This window comes from Acomys minous (genome assembly GCF_964271855.1).
Source record: "Acomys minous genome assembly, chromosome: 7".
In the NCBI taxonomy this organism is placed as follows: Eukaryota; Metazoa; Chordata; class Mammalia; order Rodentia; family Muridae; genus Acomys; species Acomys minous.
The window spans coordinates 88,596,564-88,616,318 of record NC_140488.1 but is presented as its reverse complement, the minus strand read 5'-3'; the positions used below and the strand labels follow the sequence as shown (position 1 = coordinate 88,616,318).

The window sequence follows — 19,755 nt, the reverse complement described above, 5'->3', positions numbered from 1 at the left end:
TTAATTTCCAGAATTCCTCCAATTTTGTGATCTGTGACGTTTGCTTAATTCTACAGGTAGAAACTGATATTGGAATTCATGAAGTAAAAATATTATCTTAAAACATGAAATATTTCTTATTGATATAGTGTCTACTTTTACAAAATTCAATGAAATGAACAAACCTTTAGCAACTGCTGGTATGTGTAGCAAGTCTTTTAAAATTCTGTCATCCTCACCTCCCTTGGTGGGGAGCCCTGGTGGCACTCAAAGAAAGGATAAGCAGACTACCAAGATGAGACTTCATAGCCTATGACCATATAGTGGGGGAGGAGGCCCCCTTCTGTCACAGACCTAGGGGAAGGGAATAGTGTGAAAGCAGGAGGGAGGGAGGAATGGAAGGAATGGATTGAAGCCCTCTAAAAGGGCTCAAAGGAGGTTATGTGAACAATCTGCAAGTCATAATTAATATTTTAAAGGCCACCAATGAATTTCTGAGAATCTTGATATTTTTAGGTAATGTTTTCTCCCCAGGAATTAAAAGTAAAAATTCAACACACTTTTAATCTTTATTTTGATAGGTTTTAATTAGCTCATGCTATTTGTAATTTTATATTTTTCATCTAAATCATGTTTTAGCCATTGTAGTAGGTTTGACATTAGAAGGACTATTCTTTTTAAGTCTACCAAGACTAGGTCACTTTGTGAAATTAATTCTTTTCCATATCATTCATATTAAGATATATTTATTTAATTTAAAATTCATAGAAGTAAAATGTAATAAATGATTGATTTTCTTTTTTTCCATTTTTTTCTCCTTTACTAATTTATTCTTGTTACATCTCAATGGTTATCCCATCCCTTGTATCCTCCCATTCTTCCCTCCCTCCCATTTTCCCCTTATTCCCCTCCCCTATGACTGTTTCTGAGGGGGATTACCTCCCCCTGTAAATGTTCATAAGGTATCATGTCTCTTCTTGGTAACCTGCTGTCCTTCCTCTGAGTGCCACCAGGTCTCCCCCTCCAGGGGACATGGTCAAAGGTGAGGCACCAGAGTATGTGAGAAAGTAATATCCCACTTTCCACTCTACTGTGGAGAGTGTTCTGTCCATTGGCTAGATCTGGGTAGGGGTTTAAGGTTTACTGCCTGTATTGTCCTTGGCTGGTGAGGGTCCTAGAAGCCTACAAGTAGAACATTATGATAGGCAGATTTGGGCTCAGAAATGATTGATTTTCATGTTAGATTTTTCCTACATAAAGTATTTCCCCAAGTACATATTTATTATGAAAATACCTCAACTTTATATCCTAGAATTTTCTTTAATAAGAAGTAAATTGGGGGCTGGAGAGATGGCTCAGAGTTTAAGGGCACTGACTGCTCTTCCAGAAGTCCTGAGTTCAATTCCCAGCATCCACAAGGTGGCTCACAACCATCTATAATGAGATCTGATGCCCTCTTCTGGCCTGAAGGTCTACATACAGGCAGAACACTGTATACATGAGAATAAATAAATGATAAATCTTTAAAAAAAAAAGAAGTAAATTATTTTATTACTACCAATAATGACATGTTTTTAATACAAAATCCTGATGCTTACCTTGAAGTGAAAATCCAACGTTCATTTTAACAGGTCTCTTAAAGATTAGTTACAAGAAAAGAATATTTTCTTTTGTCTATACACACATACCATTATCTTATTTCATATAATAATCACAAAACAAAGGGTCCTTTAGTAGTAATTATTATTATCCATTATATTTATCTTGTAATGATATTGGTAAGTCTTTTTAATAGGTAATGTCTTAGAATTCTATGGCATGAACGGGGTTTTTCAAGGTTTTACCAATTGATTTGGAAACTCATTAAGCCTCCCTAAGGGTCCCTTTGTAATCCATAAAATGTTTAGAATAATACAACCTGCCCTATTAGTTCCATCAATTGATTTAAAGTATCAAAGGGAATTACATCTACGGACAAGCCTAAGATCAAAAAATACCACTTTAGTGCAAAAGTAATATACCCAAAAACCTTGAATGTAAATATAAAGGTCTCTTTCCGAACTGCACTGTTAACTGCAAAAGTGCTTGATATCCGGATAATTGAAGCTGCATATTTATACAATCTACCTTAATTCTTTATAAAAACTCATGAAATAATTGGTGTTTTATATTATACTGATAGTGCTCTGATATACATTCATTCTTTTGGATGATAATTTTAGCAACTTATTTGATTCGATTTTGTTGTTTGTCTTTTCATCTTAGAAAATTGAACCTCTGTGCTTTTCCATATTATGAACTGATATCTACCAAATTCACAGTCCTAGCAGATTTTTAAAAATCGATGCCAGTTCTGAGTTTTGATTTGATCTCCATCCCCGTGTAAAGCACCCTTTCTACCTGTCTCCACAGATTCCCTCTGTTACTGTTACCAGGCTCTTTTAAAACTGTACTAGGCTACCCAGGCTATGCTGGAATGTGGGATTCTTCTGCCTCCTCTATTTTTTAAACTTATTTTTTACTCTTTTCTCCATATCTTTTCAGGAGAGAAAACAAGCAGTTTAATGTTTTAAAATGTAAAGATGTCAACACTACAACAAGAACTGTAAAGATACACATTATTCTGGTCAATTAGAAGAGAAATTAGTTCCAGTGACATCCTCAGTACTAATCTAATGATATTATCTAGAAGGGAGTTCTATCTGAATTTTTTTCTGCAGACCCCTTTCCACTTTACAAATTCCAATACAGCATTTTTAATGTTTGTATATGAATCAAATGAATTTCACCAGAAATTATTTTGCAAGTTTTGAAAAGAGTGTCTTTTAATATTGTACCAATACAAAACTAAAAGATGTAGCTCGGTGTGGCGGTGGACACCTGCGATCCCAGCATTCAGGGAAGCAGAGTCAGGTGTATCTCTGTGAGTCTGAGGCCAATCTGGTCTATAAAGCGAGTACAAGACTGCCAAGTCTACAGAGAAACTTCCTGTATCAAAAACCAAATAAATAAATAAATAAATACAATTACAAAGATACAAATCACAGACTAATGAATATTAACTTTTACCAATGTTAAAGAGAAATATATATATGTGTTATAGCTGCTCATGTACATTCTTTAGTCACACAATTTTCTCAGTAATTGAAACAAAGAAACACAAGTCAAATCAAATGAATACTATGAAAAGATCATCTTTTACTGTTATCTCCTAATTTTTATTTTCAGGAGCATTTCAGTGGTTTCTGGGAAAGTACATAAGTATGTGTCCATAATAATATAATTTGCAATTTTTAAATTTCAAGGCATTCAAAGTGGGAGAAGAATGAAGGAGATACAGTATATGTTTTTATATTCTTTACATTATTGATAATGTCTAAACAGTATTTCTACATAAAGGTAAATTCCAGGTGATTTTTAAAAATAAAATATTGGTATGTTTGAAGAAAGTGTGCTATGCCCCCAGCTGTAGATTAGCTTTGGAGTACTAATGAAGTTCTCGTGCAAGTATGTTGCTACTTCACATGCTACAAAGTCATTGGTGTTCTCAGGAGCAATGGGAGATTCCAATGACTTTTCTCAGAAGTAATCAGCTATACTTTGGGAACATTTAAGTCATGGCTTCCAATTAACTCTGGAGAGTATGAGTAATTTAGTACCAGACCTCAGGAGAATGGAAATGAAAACCTTGTTAACTCATGTCGATGAAGAGCAAAGCAGCAAAATTGTGTTGAATGAAATTTTTTGTTTTGTTTTGAAGCATAGCCCAGCTAGATGTTTTCTGCTATAATGAGGGTAAAGCAATATCTTTGCAGGTATTTTTTATAATGTGTTATAACAACTCAGCTTATCATAAAGTAACAAAAGAGTTAAATCCATGCCTGTGATGTGAGGGTCAGGAGTCAGTGGCATAGCCTTCCTGTTTCTTCTACTCCAACAAGTATATCTGTCTTTATAGTTAGAAAAAAATATTTTAAGGCACAAGGTGGATTATAGCCCTAGGTATTCTTTTTAACAGCAAAATGATATCAACTTCCATTTGCAATGTTTATCAAAAGTTTCTTATTTTTATGGAAATTAGTTCAGTTGGGCAAACATTTTTGAGTATTTATGATAGCATTCTTGGACAAAACGAAGCTAACTGGTTTTTATGTGTTTTAATAGGAAAAGGTGAGAATTTTATGATAGATTTATCACTTGTTGAGCAAATTGAGTTAGAATTTCATTAATGTACTCCAGTAGGGTACATTTGAGCTATAGTACAGAATGTAGATAACATAATAGATTGCCCCATAAATGGTTGTAGCTCTAAGCACATTCTAAGTGTATTTAAATTCTTTTTGTTTGTATTTTGTTTTGTTTTGTTTTGTTTTTCAAGACAGGGTTTCTCTGTGTAACAGCTCTGACTGTCCTGGACTCTCTCTTTGTAGACCAGGCTGGCCTTGAACTCACAGAGATCTACCTGCCTCTGCCTCCTGAGTGATGGGATTAAAGGTGTGTGCCACCATGCCCAGTGTGTAATTAAATTCTTACCTATCTGCTTCCTCTACCAGAATGGAGAATGTTTAGTTATTTAGGGATTAAGATATTTTTAGGTCTAGATAGGTGTTTTAAGTTGATAATAATGAGATATGATAGATATTGATCTACATTCAGAATTTTAGACACACCAAGATAGGAAAGATATTTTAGAGATAAATTAGAGAGAGAGACAGACAGACAGACAGACAGAGAGACATAGAGACAAAGAGATGGAGAGACAGAGAGAAACAAGGAAAAAGCTTGAAAATTCATTAAAAGTTGAGTTTTAACATTGAAATATAACTTATTAATTGGTATAATAATAGAAACTTTGATATTTACATAAAATTTCAACTTCAGCTTAATATACATGTTAATATATAACACATAACACATATATTACGTATAACACCAACTACAGCTTGGTGCTCCCTGGCACCAAGAAGTCTGTGTCAGGAAGATTGCCTTGAATTTGAGGAAAGTTGTTAATTCCAGAGCATTCAGTTCAGGGTGAAACTTTGTCTCATTCAACTACAAGAAAAAAGGAACTTCAAATTAACATACATGTGCGTATATACAAATATCTGTCATAATTAAATTCACCCCATTTGCGATCTCTTATTCCTGCCTCTGAAGCCCACCTTATTCCCAACTTTCATGTCTTCCTCTGAACCACTGAGTTTAATTAAAATTGCTTGCACTAACATGGGGAGGGGTTTATTTACTAGATTATGGACAAATTCTCAGTGGCCACACTATTGAAGAAAGCACCCCATTCCCTCCTTTAGTATCCATTAACTAACTGCCAGCTGCTCCTCGGAAGGGGGTATAGCTTCATGAGCACCTCCCCTATCTATGATAAAATCTTGCCACTCCCTCCCCCTTTACTTTATTTCATTCAGTTATACATACTTTTAATCTAGAAATAAAATTTATTGAGGAAAATTTTCGATCCCTATTTCCAATGCATATTAAATTCTTCAGCTTTACCTTGGAAAATAACAAATCTCCTTTTTTCCTTGGTTTTTATATATTAAGATTTATTCCACATGAAAATTGTATTTCAGATTCACAGAAAATGTAGAGGCTCAGAGATTGATCCAGAGAGGTGTGTGTGTGTGTGTGTGTGTGTGTGTGTGTGTGTGTGTGTGTGTGTGTCTGTGTGTGTGTGTCTGTAAAATGACAGATGGGCAACTTATTACCTTATTGATAACCATATACATTCATACATGATATATATTTGGTTTTTTTCAAGACATGTTTTCTCTGCATAGCCTTGGCTGTCCTTGACTCACTTTGTAGACTAGGCTAGCCTTGAACTCACATTGATCTGCCTGCCTCTGCCTCTCGAGTGCTAGGATTAAAGGAATGTGCCATGCTTTCTGTAATTTGTCACCTTTTCAAGAGGTTGTAATTGGTTAAGGACCTCCTTGTGCTGATCTTAGTTTCCACTGTTTCATAGCTCCAAAATTTTTCCCCTTCAAATATTCTTTATTAGTTGATATTTCAGAACCCCATTATCTCCTTTGGAGATCACAATCTGTACAAGGAGATTTGCAGTTCTCTACATAAATCCCTTGGTATGACATTTCAGGCCACTCAGTTTTGCAGAAAGCAGATTCTAAGAAAGCAATTAATGTCCAGGTTTCTACTGCAAAGTGTGCTCAGGATCACCACTTGTGATGGAAACAAAGGAAAGTAAATAACATGAGGCAGAAGTAGAAGTTGGGCTGCATGAGTGGGTTCTTACAATTGGCCCCACCCCACCCTAAATGAGGAACCAGAGTAGCCCTTGGGATTGTTCTGAGTTGAGTGCAGTAGAGACATATATTTTTGGTATCAGATATGTGGCAGTAAATGGCTTGTGCCAGGTGTAAGGAGAAAGGGAGCAACTTCAGAGCTGGAAGCTCGTATAACTGTGTCCAATTCTCAAATAATGCTGACAGCAGAGAACCTTCAGCCAGCAGCGCTCCGAGAAACCTGGACAAGAAGTCTATCAGTCTCAATCAGGGATCTGAGCAGTGCACCCCAGCATCTACTTACACAGTAGTTCTCAAACCTTTGTTCCCAGTAGAAGTGATTTTTAAACTTTAGCATGTGTTCAAAATGCCTGGAAAGCTAGCTGAAACCCAGCTGGTTGGACTCCACCCAGGGAGTTCCTCTTTCTGTACGTCTAGCTCGAGGCCCGAGAATTTGCATTTCTTATAAGTTCTCAGATGCTGCTGCTGGGACTGCTGGTCTATGAACCATCTTTTGAAACCACTGTTCCATAGCACTCTTATTTATGCACTAAGAGAGCAAGTCTTAGGAATAGAAAGTAGCCCTCTAGAAATCATCCTGCATTTCTTATTCCACCAATTCCTCAGTTGTTATTATGCATTATAAACTTGGAAGAGTGGTACTTTAGCTTTGTTATATATAGGTGTTTAATATAACAGATTACAATTTAAAAGGCTTTTTACAATTTCTCATATTGATTTATTACATTTATAATCCAGTGAAATTGTCTTTGGGGCCCATAGGCTTGCATATTCTAAATAGAGAAACTTCAAAACAATCCATATTAACATTCTTCTTTCCTTAGCCAATCTTTTATCTCTTTATGATTCTCATTATTTTTTATATTTTTATTTATCACATAAGCCATCTGAAACCATATGGTTGTGTAAAATGAAAAACTAGGAGACACATTTAGAGCTAACTTGAATGCACAAATATGGAAATTAAGTACCTTTGACTTATTTCTTGGGTAGACTTGACACAATTAAAACTTAGGAGTTTAATACACATGCCTTCAACCCAGGGGTGAGTCTGTAGTCATTAAAACCCCCACACACACAAGCAGGAAACAAGTTGCATCTGTGATCCAGAGGTTTGGAAAACAGCTCAGTTGGAGAGATTTTTCTGCCGTTGCTTCCACTGAATTCCTTTTAAAGTACTTCTGAATAAGAAAATATTCAGGCTGATGTTGTCAATATTTCAGACCACAAGGGTATCCTTGAAGAAAATGGTGCCTTACTATCCTGAAAAAGTTTCTCTGCTTCCCTAAGGGCCTAATTTACAAAGCAGAAAAGTGCTGGTAGGATTTGGCTGAAAACCACATTGTGTGGATAGAGCCCTTTCATCTGACTTTCTACATGCTGCTTTGAAAGTTATTTACTAGTTGCTTTCTGTGGAAGCAGAAGGTGAGTCGTGTTTCTAGTTTAAGGATAGAGGAGCTAAAATGGATGGAGCGCCCCTCAGCATGAAGATGACACTGAGAATAAAATGCACACTATCTAATCTCCTAAGCTTCAGTCTGCCCTGGGAGACTTTCATAATGTTCTTTTATTGTGTCTGAAATTGGACTATATTCAAAAATAAGTCAGTGTCTAACCCAGCATTTATCTTCTAGAATGGGACCACTTATTTCTATCGTGAGTCTTTGGATGAAGTTAGAATAAAAATCTTAGTATAAACTGCACGAAACTGCCTCTTTTAAAAGTCAGTGCCATCGATTGTCAGCACTTACTCAGGAGCTTCCCAGTATATTACATGCCCAATGTTCATATTCAGATGCTTAGAGCAGTAACAATGGCATTGAATTTTGAAATTCTAATAAACAACTAGCAATTTGGATATTTCTGTTTCGATTGACATTTTACCTCCAAACTAGGGAAATCAGCACAGCTCTGCAGCTGTTCCAGATTTAACTACTTTGCCTAACCAGAACCCCATGGTACCTTTTACCTATACAGTATTAACATTTATTTAGGAGTTGATAAATAGCTTAGTGCAATAGTCATATTTTCCCAATAGTGATATCCTCATAAAACTACTCTCTCCTCCACCAGTTAATGCAGACAGAAGATTTTTATCCAGTATGAGCGCTGAGACTACACTGTGAAAGACTGTGTGCTCAGCAAAAACCTCACCCATGATGAATAAACAGCTCTTCTGGGGGCTTTGCTGCCGCCAGCTCTGCAGGAGTTGTTTATTGCCTGCTTTGCACATCCCATGATAAAGTTGCTGCTAAAATAAATTGCAGTTTTGCATAATTATTGACAATCACATCTTAACAAGCAGTGTGTATCATATTCGAGTGTTCAATTTTTTGAAATCCATTTTTAGCTTATGTTTAATCCCAGAAAGTGTTTGTGTAGTCACAGAAGGCAAATAAGGCATTTAAATAGAGTACTAATTTCCTCATTTCAGACAAAATTTACCTGAATCTTTTTAGATGGAACAGTTACTACTTAAGGCAATTTTGTTTCCTGAGCTATTATTATGCAGGTCTTTGCTTAGGGCAGTTGTGTGTATATCCACATTATATGCAATATGTGTGCTTGTGTGTGTATGTGTGTGTGTGTAGGCATGTGGGTATACACTATATACATACATACATACATACATACATACATACATACATACACACATACATACATATATTGGAAAGTATGATTTAAAATTTTCTCATAAGGGACTTTGGTAATTTCCACTTTAAAAACTGGAAAATGTAGTAATTGAGGTATAGGCAGAAGGAACTAAAACTTTTATTAAGAATTATAAGTAGTCATAATATGTGAGGTTGATGCTCTTCATAGCAATAGCTACTGAAGAAGTAAAAATGAAAACTCAGAGAAATTAGTAACAAGCTACGTCATACAACTGGCAAAGATATTGGGGACTGAACCACTATCTGATTTGTAAATTTTTACTTTTTCACCTTGGCACATTCTTTTAGATAATGTCTTTGCTCTAGGACACCAAGTTATGGAGTATGAACCTAACAAAATACTTTTAACAAGCTTGGATTTGGCAAGATAATAATTTGCACAATTGTTCCTGTGGAATGTTATTTGTCTTATTTTTACTCTTTTTCTCCCTTTGCCTTTACATCCACACCTCCACTTGTTCCTCCAGTATTCACATCCCAACAATCCATTTGTATTTTTCTGTCTTGTTATTTTACTTATTTAATTCTTGGTTTTGCTTCAGGGTTTTATCAAAGATAGGCATGTCAAGGACATTTAATGTTTTGCCTATGAGGATTAACTTCAACACAAAGTCAAAGTTAAAAAAAAGATTGTTTTGGAATGTTTATGAACAAAATTTGTAAGGGACAAATTTTGTAGTCTCTCTCCCACTCTCTCTCTCCTTTCTCTCCACTCTCTCCTCTCTCTCCCCTCTCTCTGATATGTGTGTGTGTCTATGTGTGCATATGCATTTCTATAGAATCTTTAATTTTTCATTTTTTGAGGGAGTGCCCAGGCATTGACCCAAGGACCTTGAGTTTAGTAGGCCAACACTCCACCATAGAGTCACATCCACAACCCATTGTTCTTTATTTTTAATAGTTCCACTTGTATGACTTTCTCCAAGAGGAAGTTGTTAGATTAAGTAAAAACAAATCTTTTTTATTATATTTCTTTTTTTACCTATATGTTTATATTGTTCCACATAAACACGAAACAATCAGAAAACATATATATGTTACATTCATAGTGATTGGCTATTTGTATTTGGCAAACCTGAAGAAAACATCTCTCCTATCTTGTTGAGTCTAAAATTCTGAATGAAAATCAATATCATATCTCATCTCTATCAACTTAAACATCTATCTAGACCTAAAAACATCTTAACCCCTAAACAATTAAGCTTCATTGTAAAACTAAACTATCTGGTCCTCAACCCCATCAGAAACTTGAGAAGGAATAAAGTTGATTACCTGACTATTTGGGGAGTTTAGATTATCAGCTTTCCAAATGAAAAAAAATGGCAGAGACAGTTTGCTACCAGAATAGTCACCCAAAATTCTCTATAGCATTGAATCATCATCTTCAATCTTCTGACCAAATATATCTGACAGACATATTTGTGAGGCAGGAACTGTTGAAGACCTGCTTACCTTGTCTTCTCAGAGTTTGGCCATCAACTCTGCCTTCATCCATGATTGCCCTGTTTTAGGCAGAATTCTGTCTGTGGCAGAAATGAGAACATATTGCCCAGTGTCTAGTTTGCCACTTTTGAAGCCATCTCCATAAGGAGGTCTTTTGATGCTCATCATCTTCTTGAGGTAGCTGGGCGTTGCCAGGAGCTAACCTGTCTTGTTGTCAAATATTCTTTAAAATAATAAAAACATCTTTAAATGCCATATTCTGTAGGTCTCTGAGATTTTTGGAGATCTTATCTAACTATTTTACCTTATATATCTATAGAACATATCTATCATTTAAACCTAAGATATGTATTCTTATGATAAAAATAGACTAGTAATTGTCATGACCATAATTTGATCCACTAACAATTACCTTGTATTGCTTAATTATCCTAAACAGCCTGCAAATCTTAAACAAGAGAGTAGAATTCTGGCTGTTGGTTAAATGGAGTGTTTCAGCAACACACCATCTTTGCTCATTTTATCAAGTTCATTGCACATACCATCCTGATATTTGTGAATTCCATCTGCCTGTTTCTCCCTTTGCAGAGTGAATGATCGAGAGGTTACTTTGGAAGAAACTCATAGATTACTGCAACAGTTCCCTCTGGACCTGGAGAAGTTTCTTTCCTGGATTACAGAAGCTGAAACAACTGCCAATGTCCTACAGGATGCTTCCCGTAAAGAGAAGCTCCTAGAAGACTCCAAGGGTGTCAGAGAACTGATGAAACAATGGCAAGTAAGTAGAGTGTTTCTGTGTTATCCCTCTAGTGAATCCAACCAAAGCATTCCAAGCATTTGTACTTGATACGGACAAACTGGGAACAAAAAGTAAAGTTGTTTTATTCAGCCTGATATAGCTTACCACTTGGACAAGAAGAAAAGAGGCAGAATAGTAAAAAAAAAAAAAAAAAAAAAAAAAAAAGATTCATTTGTGATTCCATTAAATACCATGAGCTTCTAAAAAGTACATGTGTTTTTGACTGGAAGTTTTGTCAAGCAGAAACTTCATTCAGACAGAATAGGAAGTTCAGGGTTGGTTTATTAAATTAAAATAGTTGCCATTTTTCGCTGTTTATTTAATGTCTTACAGGGAAAGCATCTGTAGGAAACGTCTGTTTTATTTAGTGTTGCTAACTTAATCAGTTTCCCTTCATTACTTTCCAATACATTCTGAAATGTTAATCTGACATTTTGTAGTTTTCTTCCTAACATGATCTGTGAAAATAAGAATGAGATTGCTAAATTTGTTATAGTTAGTGGTTGTACAATTTTCAGAGAATTGCTTTCCCAGGAAACAAAAATTATTAATTCCATGTGCATGAACAGCAAAAAGGAAAGCTTAGAGTAATGTTTAAATGCAATCTTGGCAAGAATAATTTTCTGTAATTCACAGAGGTTTCAAAGATTTATTCTTAATAACTGATTGAATTTTCCTGAACTAATATGCACCACTACTATATATTCTTTCTTTTGTAGCTTTTTGTTATTGTTGTTTTACATGCATATACAAATGAGCATTGCTAGCATCTAGAATATAGTTTAACACAATAATTTGAAGAATTTCTAGACTAAAGAAATACTCTTCATATTGTTCTCATCTACCTATATCTTACGTTGATGTGACAATTGGTTAGTTTGTTGCTTTGGTGCAAACAATTGGTAACAATAATGATTTATTACACCTTGAATTCATCATTCTTTTTTATCTTCCTTTCTGGCTCCACTTGCCTATCCACAATTATGCTAGTTTGATTTGACCGTATAGAGGTAATTTGTATAGAATAGTTTATCTTTATCTCTTTAGAGATCTTCCACAGTTTGTAATATAATATAAATCCATGAAAATCCATATTTTCTCTCGGCTGAATCTTATATGAATGATTAAACAGTGATTGTAGTGCTGTAGCTCATTTGGCTTATGCCATTCCATACATAAAAATATTCACTTTATAAATGATTACAAAGCCATTGGAGAATTGTAACTGGTAAATGGGTTCACATTTTCCCTGCACCTATGATTGATATATAGTACAGCTTTAATCAAATGGCTTTTTACACAAACTATGCTGAAAATAAAAACTAATCAAATTACCTAGATACTTTATTGTCAGATATTTAATAAATTTCTTCTCAAAATAGTGTAAGGTTGAGCTCAAAGATATTCACAATCATCTATATAATTTATATTTATATATGCAATATTCATATGTAGGTTATAATCTTTAAAAACTATAAAATTCTGCATCTTGTGGTAGCATTATTCCCAATTTTCCTAGAAAGTGCCATATTGGTTTCCAGAGTGATTGTACAAGTTTGCATTCCCACCAACAATAGAGGAGTGTTCAGTTTTCTCCACATCCTTGCCAACATGTTCTGTCACTTGAATTTTTATCTTAGCCATTCTGGTAGATATAAAATAGAATCTCTGAGTTGGGTTGATTTGCATTTCCCTGATAACTAAGGATGTTGAGTATTTAAGTGTTTCTTGGCTATTTCATATTCCTCTGTTGAGGATTCTCCATTTAGCTCTGTACCCCACTTGTTAAAAAATATTTCTCAGTGCTATTTTTAAATGTTAGTGTAGTCATTTTTTATTAAATGTTTCTTTTACTTTTTACATATCCATTTATATTGTTACACATATATACAATAAACTACCTATAGTAAGAAGAACCATGACACAATCAGGAATTACATAAGTGTTATATTCTTAGTGTTTTGGCTATTTGTATTTGGCAGCTTTGAATAAACCATCTTTCCTATCTTTGTGTGTCTAAAATTCTGAGTGTAAATCAATATCTATCATATTTCATCATTATCAACTTAAAACATCTATCTAGACCTAAAAACATCTTAACGCCTAAACAGCTAAGTCTAATTGTAAAACTAAACTATCTGGTCTTCAACTCCATCAGAAACTTGAGAAGGAGTAAAATTGATTACCTGAGTATACAGGTAGTAGCTTCTCAAATAAGAAGATGATACAGACAGTTTGCTACCAGAATAGTCACCCAAAATTCTCTATAACATTGGATCATCTTCACCCTTCTGGCCCAATATATCTGACAGACATATTTGAGAGGCAGGAACTGTTGAAGACCTGATTACCATGTCTTGGCAGAATTTGGCAGTGACTCTGCCCTCATCCAAGCTTGTCATTTTTTAGGCAGAATTCTGTCTGTGGTAGAACCAAGGACATTTTGCCCAAAGACTTGTTTGCCACATTTAAAGCCATCTCCATAATGAGGTTCTCATCATCCTCTTTGAGGTAGGATGGGTATTGCCAGGAGTTAACCTGTCTTATTGTCAGTGAATCTTTAAAATTAAAAAACAAACAAACAAATATTTTAAATGTCATATTCTGTATGTCTCTGGGGTTTTTGGTTTGGTGGCTTAATTTCTTGAGTTACATATGTATTTTGGATATTAGCCCTTTGTTGGATGTAGGATTGGTGAAGATATTTTCCCAGTTTGTAGGTTGTCCATTTTTTCTGTTGATAGTGTCCTTTGTGTTACAGAAGCTTCTCAGCCTCATGAGGTCCCATTTATTCATTGTTGATTTTAGAGCCTGAGTTGTTAGTGTTCTGTTCAGGCAGTTGTCTCCTGTGCCAATGTGTTCCAGGCTCTTCTCCACTTTTTCTTCTAACCCATTTAGCGTGGCTGGTTTTGTCTTGAGATCTTTGATCCACTTGGAGCTGCGTTATATGCAGGCTGATAAATATGATTCAATTTGCATTTTCTACATGCAGACATTCAATTAGACCAGCACCATTTGTTGAAGATGCTGTTTTCCATTGTGTGATTTTGGCTTCTTTGTCAAAAATCAAGTGTCCATAGGTGTGTAGGTTTATTTCTGGGGTTTGATGTGATTCCATTGATCAACCAACCCATTTCTGTGCCAGTACCATGCTGTTTTTATTATTGTTGCTCTACAGTACAGCTTGAGGACAGCGATGGATTCCTCTGGATGATTTTTTGTTGTACAAGATCGTCTTCTTTTTTTCCACATTGAGTTGAGACTAGATCTTTCAAGGTCTGTGAAGACTTGTGTAGGTATTCTGTTAGAGACTGCATTTATTCTATAGACTGCTTTTGGTAAGCTGGCCATTTTTACTATGTTGATCCTCCTGATCCAGGAGCATGGGTGATCTTTCTGTGTTCTGATATCTTCTTCAATTTCTTTCTTCAAAGACTTGAAGTTTTTTCATATGTCTTTTAAAAATTGGATATGTTTCTTTTTAAGTATGAATAGGGAATAAGGAATTTTGTGGCTTGATTTTTTACCCTTTTTTAAAAAAACAATTGGAAATTACTCTGAAAAAACAGTGTTAGCTTTCTTATATCACTTAAAATGCTTTTATGCTCTTCTCAAATCTGTATATATGTTTTTCTCACTTGCTTAATTAAACCAAAGTATGATTATCATTTAAAGTCCAATGATGAATGCTTCTGCATTTTTAAGCTGTAGCACTGGTTACATGAAACAGTCAAAGGGTTAGAGGTAGAATATGATGATTTTAAAATAAGGAGAGGCTTCTTATAAATTCTTAGTGGTGTTGTTGATGATGATGGTGTTAACTGCTGTTGTTAATAAATAGGATCTTTACTTGGCAGCCAGTTTATTATTTGTATGGGTCAGGGTAACAAGTGCAGACACATGTATGGGAGTCAGAGGAGGACCTTTTGGGCTGTCCCATGCCTACTCATCTTACTTGTGCCAGGATCTCTTTTCTACAGTGGGCTCTAGCTGGCCTTGGAGCTTCTGGAGATTATCTTGTTTCTACCTTCCATTTCCAGCAGGCATATTGGTTTTACATCAAATGTATACATGGGGTCTCAGACTCTGAACTCAAACTGTGAAGTTTGCTTTTACCCTGTGCTCTGCTTGGTTTTTAATCAGTAATTCTCCAGCCTCAGACTCCCTGAATGTTAGAATTATCAGTGTATGTTGTTAGAACTATACTGAACTGTATTAATTATTAAAAGAAAAAAGGAGGAGGGGACGCAAATGCTTAGTCAAAGTAATAGCTCTCCCACCAGATCTTGAGTCTTCTGTCTATTCCAAAAATGAGTGAGATTTGTTTTCTATGAAGACTACTGCATTGTTAAAAATTGTCAGTCCTTTAAAATTATTTTTCTGAAATTGCCAATTGTTCTATGTATAGACTATGACTTTTATTATTCCTTGCTATATTGACTATTGCTGTTGGTTATTATCTACTTCAAAATCTATTTGATTCTCTCAGAAGTGATCATAATTTATGGAACATAAGAACACTGGATATATTATAAACTTCATTATTAAAATTAGTGACTAAATTTCACCTTGAAACTTATTAAAATTTCTAAGTGTATTAGTAAAAAGTGATATTTACTTTCTTAACTGAAATTATGCTTGTCCATACACTATGATGAAGATATCTTTATTTATTTATCCATTCATTCATTCACTCATTCACTTCATATCCCAGTGGCAGCCCCATCTTTCCTCACCTCCCAAGTTCACCCACCCTCCCTCCACATCACCCTCCATTTTCCACTCCTCAGAAAAGGGACACACACACACACACACACACACACACACACACACACACACACACACACACACCAACTCATCAAGTTGCACCAGGTATGAGCGTGCCCTCCTTCCCTTTGGCCTGGCACAGCAGTCCTTCCAGGGGGAAGTAATCCAAAATCCTGCAAGACAGTCCTTGCCAGACAGAATCCCCACTCCCCTGAATAGAGGACCTACATGAAGCCCAAGTTACCCAGAGACCACAACCCTTCAGGGGCCTAGGTCCAGTCTATACAAGGTTCTTGGTTGGTGCCTCAGTCATAGCAGGCCCTCTGGGCCCTGGGAAGACTCCTTGCTTTCTTTTCTTTTCTTTTTTTTCATTATACTTTATTCATATTGCATCCAAATTGTTAACCCCTAGCATGTATCTTCTCTTTCCTACCCTTCCTCCCTCTTCTGCATTATCTCCCTCCCCTGGACTTCTGATGGTGTTGGGGCCCTCTTCCCCCACCATCTGAACACTACCTATCAGGTCACATTCATATGGCCTTTGTCCCACTTCCAAGGGGAAGTGGACAAATCATGGGCACCAGAGTTCATGTCAGAGGCTGTTGTCTTTCACCCATACCCATGCAGAATGAGCTACATCTGAACAGGAGGTCTAGGTTCTCTGCATGCATTTTCCTTGGCTGTTGCATCAGTTCATGCCAGCCACTCTGGGTCCAGATCCACTAGCCTTGGTGGTCCTCTTATGGGGTTCCTGAAACCTATGTGTCCTTCCATCCACCCACTCTTCCATACCACTCTCAGCACTCTGCCCAGAGTCCAGAAGGGAGTCCCAGCATCTGTCACAATCTCCCCCACCCCAACACACTCACCCTAGGTGGAGTATCTCAGAGGACATCTATGTCGGTTAATATCCACTTATAAGGAGTATATAGCAGCCCTGTCTTTCTGGGCCTGGGTTACCTCACTCAGGATGATCTTTTATAGTTCCATCTATTTGCCTTCAAATTTCAAGATTTGCAGTAGTATTCCATAATGTAAGTGTATCATAATTTCTTTATCCATTCTTTGGTTGAGGTACAACTAGGTTGTTTCCAGATTTTGGCTATTATGAACAAGGCTGCTATGGACATTGTTGAGCAAATGTCCTTGTTGTATGATGGAGCATCTTTTGTGTATGTTCCCAGAAGTGGTATAGCTGGGTCTTGAGGTAGAATTATTCCCAATTTCCTGAGAAAGCACCAGATTGATTTCCAAAGTGGTTGTACAAGTTTGCACTCCCACTAGCAATGAAGGGGTGTTCCCCCTTTCTCTGCCTCCTCTCCAACATGCTCTGTCACTTGAATTTTTTATCTTAGCCATTCTGGTAGGTGTAAGATAGAATCTCAGAGTCATGTTGATTTGCATTTCCCTGATGACCAAGGATGTTGAGCATTTCTTTAAGTGTTTTTTGGCCATTCAATGTTCCTCTGTCGATAATTCTGTTTAGTTCTGTACCACTATTTTAATTTGATAGCTTGGTTTGGTGATGTTTAATTTCTTGAGCTCTTTATATGTTTTGTATATTAGCCCTTTGTCAGATATAGGGTTGGTGAAGATCTTTTCTCAGTCTGTAGACTATCATTTTGTTCTTTGACAGTGCCCTATGCTTTACAGATTATTTTCTGTTTCATGAGTTCCCATTTACTAATTGTTGATCTTAAAGCCTGAGCTATTAGTGTTCTGTTCAGGAAGTTGTCCCCTGTTCCAATGACTTCTGGGCTCTTCATCATATTTTCTTCTAATAGATTTAGTGTGTCTGATTTCATATTGAGGTCTTTAATCCACTTTGACATGAGTTTTATGCAGGGTAATAAATATGGATCTATTTACATTTTTCTACATGTGGACCTCCAGTTAGACCAGCACAACTTTTTGAAGAGGTTATCTTTTTTCCGTTGTATGAAATTGGCTTCTTTGTCAAAAATCAAATGACCATAGGTGTGTGGGCTTATTTCTGGGTCTTGGATTCGATTTCATTCATTAACCAGCCTATATCTATGCCAGTATCATGCCACTTTTTATACTATTGCTGTATAATACAGCTTGAGATCTGGGATGGAAGTACTTCCAGAAGATCTTTTATTAAATAAGATTCTCCTGGCTATTTGTTTTTTTTTTTTGTTGTTGTTGTTGTTGTTGTTGTTGTTGTTTTTCCATATGAAGCTGATAACTGATCTCTCTAGGGCAGTAAAGAATTGTGTAGGTAAAAGATGCCTTTCTTATAGTTACTTTTGATAGTCAAGGTGGAATATTTAAGCCATCTGATTTTATAAATCATCATATAGATCCTGAGCAGTAAAAGTGTGAGAATGTTTAAATTGCAATTTTATTTTAAAAATAAAGAACATATTTTATAATTGAATCAGATTCTTTTTCTTTCTAAATATAGTCTCTTTGGGCCTAAGAGATTTGATAAAAATGAGAATGGTTCAAACTTCTAACAACAACAACAAACCTGAAAATTTAATGAATTTGTAGCTTTGCAAATGTTCCACACATTTTGTAAATCTTAGTGACTCTTTAAGTAAACCTTCAATCTCATTGTAGCACTAGCCTGTAAAGAATCTGCCTGGCTATGGTTATGCTATTAGGAGGCAGTCTAAGAACTAACGTGTCCCCCCCCTCTCTCAATCTCTCTGTCCTCCCCTCCCCACCCCTCCAAATTCTCTCCCCTCTTCTATCCTCTGGTTTGTGTGTGTATGTGTGTGTGAGTGTGTGTGTGTGTGTGTGTGTGTGTGTGTGTGTGTGTACATTATTTAATCTCATTTCATTACCTATATAATCTTTCAACATTCTCACTTTATGATAGGTTCTCTTATGTTGAATAATGTATTGCCAGAGAGACCTGTTTGGTAAAACTTTGGATTGTACATCTGAATATAGCTGTAAGTTAAGATAGGTTTGATTTCTGATACATTATTGAAATTTAAAAAGTAGTCTCCGGTATTTCTTACACAAAATCTTGACCCATATATTAATTCCAAAGATGAAAAGCAATGTAATTAAAGTAGTATAATCAGCACCTTAAATAAATTGAAACATCACATTTCTTGGGGTATTGTACAGTAGTCTGTGGATCTCTAATTCTAAGGAAACTTTCAATGTACTATTCCCAGTTGATTTTGTTTCATTTGTCTGTATTTTTTAATCTGCCTATTTTCATTGTTTTCTGAGAGCATGGGGGTGATTTCCATAGATTCCTTTTGTCTGGTGTTCTCTTAGTGTTCTCCATGTGTTAAAATATTATTATTATCATATTTAAGCTTTCATTAATGTGGAAAGGTTTTATTAAACAGTTATCAAGTGCTTTAGGTGTAGTGATGACAATATACTCAGAGAAGATAGAGTTAGGACTTAGTGCCAGAGTGCACACCAGGGCCATAGCATCCATGTCATATGTGTTTTCCAGTCGAAAGCTAGACAGATAGGTCTATACTTATCTGAAGGCCAGAAAAATATTTGAAAACATTTTAATCTTGCTTACATATTGGATGAGATTTTTTAAATGCTGAACTTTAAGTTGGAGTTTGAAGAAATTCATGTTAGGTTGAACACATAATATCCTGGCCATGATTTTTGCCCCCAAACAAAGGATGAGAACTGTTGTTTAGAGAAAATCATGTTTAACAATATGCCAGCAGAAGGCCCTAGGTGATGTTTACCTAGAACCCCTGCATTTGAGAGACTGAGGCAGAAAGATAATATTGAAGCCAGTCTAGTCTTGTCACAATTTTGAAAAGGGCATAATGGTGGCTGTTGGGAAGTTAAATGG

General features: G+C 35.8%; 1 protein-coding gene across 10 annotated transcripts in view; it reads left to right on the top strand.

Moving 5' to 3' along the window:
• Nucleotides 1–19,755, top strand: part of DMD (dystrophin) — a gene marked incomplete at its 3' end in the record, with an annotated part of 2,106,393 nt that overhangs the window by 1,556,218 nt on the left and 530,420 nt on the right. For all 10 annotated transcript variants that reach the window (XM_084788839.1, XM_084788837.1, XM_084788840.1 and 7 more), the window contains one exon: nucleotides 10,967–11,156. In XM_084788839.1, coding sequence (XP_084644965.1) covers nucleotides 10,967–11,156 — 190 coding nt within the window. The remainder of the gene's footprint in view (nucleotides 1–10,966; nucleotides 11,157–19,755) is intronic.